The sequence below is a fragment of the Physcomitrium patens genome, chromosome 2 (assembly GCF_059467195.1).
Source record: "Physcomitrium patens ecotype Gransden chromosome 2, ASM5946719v1, whole genome shotgun sequence".
Lineage (NCBI taxonomy): Eukaryota > Viridiplantae > Streptophyta > Bryopsida > Funariales > Funariaceae > Physcomitrium > Physcomitrium patens.
Genome location: NC_143411.1, coordinates 12,978,753 through 12,984,642, shown reverse-complemented (window position 1 = coordinate 12,984,642; position 5,890 = coordinate 12,978,753). Strand labels below are relative to the sequence as shown.

The 5,890-nt window shown below is 42.7% G+C and overlaps 1 protein-coding gene across 2 annotated transcripts; it reads left to right on the top strand.

The window, feature by feature from the left end:
- Window positions 1–297: 297 nt before the first annotated feature.
- Window positions 298–3,741, top strand: LOC112294203 (universal stress protein PHOS34). Of its 2 annotated transcripts, none has more exons than XM_024544446.3 (9): window positions 298–401; window positions 567–807; window positions 1,342–1,457; window positions 1,814–1,932; window positions 2,028–2,184; window positions 2,580–2,688; window positions 2,925–3,049; window positions 3,165–3,283; window positions 3,414–3,741. In XM_024544446.3, exons 2-9 carry the CDS (start codon window positions 642–644, stop codon window positions 3,535–3,537), a joined length of 1,035 nt encoding a protein of 344 aa, XP_024400214.1. In that variant the 5' UTR covers window positions 298–401; window positions 567–641; the 3' UTR covers window positions 3,538–3,741. The 2 variants fall into 2 exon arrangements, with proteins under 2 accessions (XP_024400214.1, XP_024400224.1); XM_024544456.3 differs by having other exon boundaries at window positions 551–807.
- Window positions 3,742–5,890: the final 2,149 nt, after the last annotated feature.

The following is a 5,890-nucleotide window of genomic DNA, read 5'->3' as shown; positions in this document are numbered from 1 at the left end:
CAAAACAACCACGTTCATCGATAACCCAATAATTGTCCACTCATCCATCGCACGGGATCACGAACGACTACATTGCCGCGTCAGCAACGGGGTGACCAGTGGCGCTGCAACTGGCTGCGTCGGCGACCGACACTTGGCGCGAAGAACGCCGATCCACGGTCGTAGGGTTTAACCGCTGAAGTGTACCGATGCTTCACGTCGAGAGAGAGGAATGGCACTCTGCAGCGAATTTGACTTCCCTGGGCTTATATTATCCGCGTCTTCACAAGCGTTGTTTCCTATCTTGGATCTTTCATCTCTCAATCAGTTGTTTTTTCCTATATTTTTGTAAGTTATTTGTGGGTTCCTCAATCGATCACCACCACATTGACAAAAAAGTATTGTTTCGCTCGCTGCACGCCGTAAGAGTTTTCCTATGCTCTCTCTGTGCTGTGTGTTGAGTGCCCATTGTGTGTATCATGTGCGATTTCGAATGATCATTGTGAGATCTGATGCCTTGATGTTGTTGCGCTACGGGGTCATTTTGTTTTGTTTCCTGACTTGGTTTTAGGTTGGGTTGAGTGCAGAGTTGGCCGAAAGTCGTGGTTTTGCTGAGGGTTTTCTTCTTCGCTGACTCGGTGTGGTGAGAGGTTTCGTTAGCAATGGCGACCGATCGGAAGATTATTGTTGCTGTTGATGATTCTGAAGTGTCTGCGTACGCCTTTACTTGGGCGTTGCATAATTTGGTTCGCAAAACGGACAAAGTTGTGGTGCTCACTGCTGCTCCTTTCGTCGCTCTGGGCTATCCGTCTCCAGACATGGCTACCGGTGAGTCGCTTTACAAGAGTGACGAAGTGCATGCCTAATCCAGTGAATGCGTTATGTTCTACCGTCGTATAGGTCGTTGATCTGTGACCTTCTCTTGCCCTTAACTTTTCCTCAAAGCATTTGAAAAGACCAGTCTGATTCCCTCGGAGAGAGTTTCTGTTCATTTCTCTCACGGAATTGCAACCGACAATTTTCAGTGTCCTTCAGCAGATTTTACTTGGATTTATGCTTTGGCATTCGTGTTTTTAACGGAGACGGTTGAAAGGGATAAAGAGTTCTTTTTGAGTGATATCCTTTAAAAAAATTGAAGTTATCACGTGGACAACATGGGTTCCATAACCTAGGGCGGGGCGAGCTCGTCTCAGACACTTTTGTACTACTTCATTTGGATAAGTTTAGCTACTTCCTGTTATTTCTTGCAAGGACTGCACTTGCAGCAAAGCTTGAACCTAAAATTTGAGATCGGGGTATAGCGATACGGAAGCAATGGGATTTTTACTGCCATGACTAAAAATCATTCTGTGCATGTGATAGAGTATGGAGCGGGAGCAGTCTCAGTAACAACTGATATCGAAACCAACGAGAAAGATGTAAATACGAAGGCCAAGGATCTCGTTGCTAGATGTATATCGCAATGCAATCAGGCTGGTGTAAGTCACCTTAACTTTTGTGCCCTCTCTTCACTAGCTCAAGGTTTACATGTATCTATGATCATAGGAACCATAATTAGGCTCACATTGGTAGAACGAGCGGTAAAATATTGTGGTTACCTGCCTAGTTATCATGATAGCAGTGTTTGAGATTTTCATGTTATCAAAACTGTTGGACGGCGACTTTATCTCCTTAATTGCTGCCTGGTTGTTTCCTATTTCTCAGGGTTATCAACCTCCCACACCCAATGAAGAAACATTAGAAATGCCTTATCTAATGCAATTTGTTTTTTTAGCTTAGTACAAGTAGTTTACTCATTGCGTAGCACTAACACTTTTTTGATTGTGCATAACAGATTGCATGTGCAGGAGAGGTCGTGAAAGGCGATGCTGGAACCTGGATTGTGGACGAGGCAAATCGTCTTGGCGCAGATGTGATAGTGATTGGCAGCCGAGGGTCTGGAATCCTGAAACGGTGAGGACACTTTCGCCAACTTCAGCAGTGGTTTATGGACGGCAGATGTCAAGATTCTGTGTTTTTTTACTGACCTATTCTGTTTCACGCTACAGGATCATTACAGGAAGCAACAGTGATTATGTGCTGCACAATGCATCTTGTCCTGTGGCTATTGTTCGACATATAGAGGAAGACCTTAAGGTCCATGACCCACTAAATTCTGTTGGAGGTAGTAGAAAGGTCGTCATTGCAGTTGACGAGTCACGAGAGGTATTTCTACTTTCTATTCTGCCTCAATGACTTTGTAGCCAATCTTGGTCTTCTATGATAATGATCAGCTGAGAAGAAACCAATGTAACTTTTCAATGGAGTTCAGATAGTCGAGATCCATCATAGCGATTGAGGGTAAAAAAACAGGAACATTTGAATTAGCTGCAAATTCCTTTGTATTAAAGGAAGGACAATGGTGAGAGCATTCTCTCGCTGACACGAGTCCACATATTGTAGTTATTTATGATTAGGGTTTTGGGCATTGTTATGACGCTGGTTGTTGTTGTTTTAGTTGACGTGGACCACATCAGGGATTGAAATAGACACATCCTAGCTTGCAATGGGAGAATTGATCAAGAAATTCGATTTCTTAATATTGCTTCGTTTTGTGGCAGTCCGTATATGCATTTAAATGGGCACTAGAGAACTTTTCCAGGGAGGAGGATAACCTGATCCTGTATCACGTAAATCAGTCCGTACCACTAGCGGCTACCGCGGGTACCGGTAAGTTTTTTTCTGCTGAGCGATCCTTTACACACGCTAATGGCGTTGGACTTAGCATAGAAATCTATATTTATTGCCACGTCGCTGTGTGGAGTGTACGAGAAATGCCTTTTGCGTGTATTTATTGATGACAGCGTCACTTCTTTTGATTTTACTACTCTTGGAAGATAAATGTGGAGTATCAAGACCATCGTGTGACAAACCGTTGCTTATGGGTTTCATTGTCCTGAAATCAGGAGAATTCGGAATAGAGGAGGTATATGTCCCCAGTCAGATAGCCGGGAAGTCTGAGGTAGAGGCCTTGAATCAGAGCGAAAAGCTGGTGGAGAAGTATATGGAGTACGTAAATAAGGAGACAAAGGTAAACGCGACTCATTTTACAGTAACCTCATCGCCGTAAGCTGAAAATTTCACATTAGCGAACCTTTTAGCATATCAAATAGGGCACTAACTTGTGTGCTATCTCATTTCTTCAGATCAAATGTGAGGGTATTGTGGTAAACGGCCAACCTGAAATGAAGGTTATCGAAGGGTTGACAAATCTTCGAGCTGATGCAGTGGTTATCGGAACTCATGACCGAAGTGTTCTTTCCAGGTACGACCTCTCCGTTTACCAGCTTGGGGATCACATGTTTAATTCATGTCTGGGAATGTTTCACGTCTCGAATTGTCTGATTAACTTTTTCTAAAACTTCCTGACCCCGTATCTAACTTGAATTTGACAGAACAATGCTCTGTAGCCTTACCGACCATCTTGCTCACAACAGCCCATGCCCTTTGCTTGTGGCAAAGATGCCCAAGTCACCTGCTCATCCTGAGACAGACTTGGAGAGCAAACGTGTAGATTAAAGAATCCACTCAGCTAGTCCTCCATCCTTGGTTTCTTTTGAGTTTCATACCTTGACTGCTGACTTTAGGCTGTAGCCTGTTGTCTGTCGAAGACGACATGAAAGCTGTGAATAAGTTGAGTTAGGTTTATTTCTAGATGACACTTGGCCACGTTCATGTGTACAGCTTGAGAAATTTCAGATATGAAAAAACATTTCAATCTCAGTATTGGTACGTGTGATTGTAATCTGGCTTTCTGTTATTTGTCCATGAATGAGTTCTCCTGGTTTGGATAGGCCCATGGGCAACATTTTGGTACATTTGTAGAAATGGAATCCGTGCCTCATTGACTGATTCTCAGGGAACTGGTTCAGTCCACTCGCACAATGAATGAAGGTTTACAGGGTTGTTTCCATTTCTCCACTGTCTATGCGCCAAGGACCATCTTCATATCTCCTTTAGAGATGATATACCAGATGAATATGAGAAGTATCATAGGTTTTTTTTAAGTTCGACCTTGTCAGTGGTGTTTTCTGAAGTACTTGTCTTTTTACAATAAATATAATGAAGATGTAACAAATGGAAAGCTTCTGTAACTTAGCTTGCAAGTTTTGTGGTCCTTGGAAAATTCCTCAGAAATTTTTCTATTGCTATTTCGTTAGAAAATTTGGACAATATATATTTTTGACCTTTTTAAAAAAATGTACTTAGCAACAACTATTTTAATACCTTTCTATTTTTTCCATACATTAGGATTTTTATTCGTTTGTTTTTTCTTTTCTTTTCTCAATTGTATGTAGGTATTTTTTATTTTGACAAGTTCATGTGGATTCATCTTTTTTTTTTAAATCAATCAAAAAATATTATTTATAATGATTTTTACTATATAATGATTTTATATCATAAAAAATTAATATTGTTTGTCATTGTTAAAAGAATTATTGAAATCATTACAATCAATTAAGGTAAAGTTTAAAATTTTGATATGAACTTTTTAACATAAGAATAAAAATGCTTTAAAACGTGATTCAAATATTAGTTATAAGAAAAAAAATGCCCCTGTTGAAATATCAAGAATAACCCTGTAGAAGTGATAATATCAAATCCACCCTTGAGGTTGATAAGGTATCACAATTTATTTTTTTTAAAGTCCAACTGGGACCAACCTGCGGGCCGCGGATAAATCGGCGGGCCCATTTCCACATTTTTCCGCACAGTACGCCATCAATCTCACACAAAAATAATGATACTAGCCCATCAACATTCGGGGCACATCCATGGTTTGTCCACGAAGCAACTGGCATTGTTCACGCCCGTAGACAAACTCTCGCAATTCAGCGTAATCGCCTTCCGATTCCCTCAAAGCCTCATTGAAAACTTAGCAAGCCAACACAAAACTATGCGTTAAATGCGAAGTCCTGGATTACAACTGATGGCTTCATCACAACCTCCATTCACTCGTAAAACGTGTCCAGACGAAATTCTGCAATGGCTGCGATTACATAAGTTGGATTTCTCGAGCTCCTTCTCATTGCGGTGATGAGCTCTAAGGGGGAGGAGACCTGTAGACATGGGAGGAAGAGTAAGGAGGAGAAGTGTACACCGGGGAAGGGGAGTAAGGAGGAGACTCATAGACCGGAGAAGGTGGAGGGCACTTCTTCCCGAAACTCGGCAGCTTGGGTTGCGGCGGCAACGTGAGCTCGGGGTTGGGAGGCAAAGTGGGCAGCGGCGGCAATTTGGGCTTCTCGGTAGGCGATAGACCATTCTTGAACTTCATATGGCGTGTTGCACGATTCTCTTCCACAAAAATTCTGGCAGCTGAGCAGCTGCAAGCGACGAGCATGAGAGTTCCGATCAGCACCAGTGCTTGGAATCCCTTCATCTTGAGCTGCAGTAGTGAGTCGATCAGCACAAGCGGTGGAATGGTGGCAGTGGCTGCAAGATGGTGGAATCTTATGGTTTTTTAAAAGGGAAACTTGTTGGGATTTGCGTAATGCAGTGGTTTGAACAACTCCGCTCTCTGACACTCGGAGCTACAGCCAGGGTGTCCCCACTCAAGTTGTTGCAGTTTTGCAGTGTTCGATAGCTGATGCTGCCCTGATGGTGCCACCCATACAAACACCCCAGATGCAGAAGACCAAAATTTGAGGTTGTGAATCCTTACGTCAAGTTGAGTGTGTCAATCGGAGCTTTTACTGACTGCAAGCTATTCCTTGGAAAACCCAGTGCGCAAGAGGTGCACAGAGAGCTTGGGCTTCATCAGCTCATAATGCAATCGGAGATTGCTCATTAGCTCATCGGCCATTGAATCGGAGTCGCATATGCATGGCGCAAGAGCGCTTTCAACGACAGTTCTTGTCGGTAGCATCAGCGT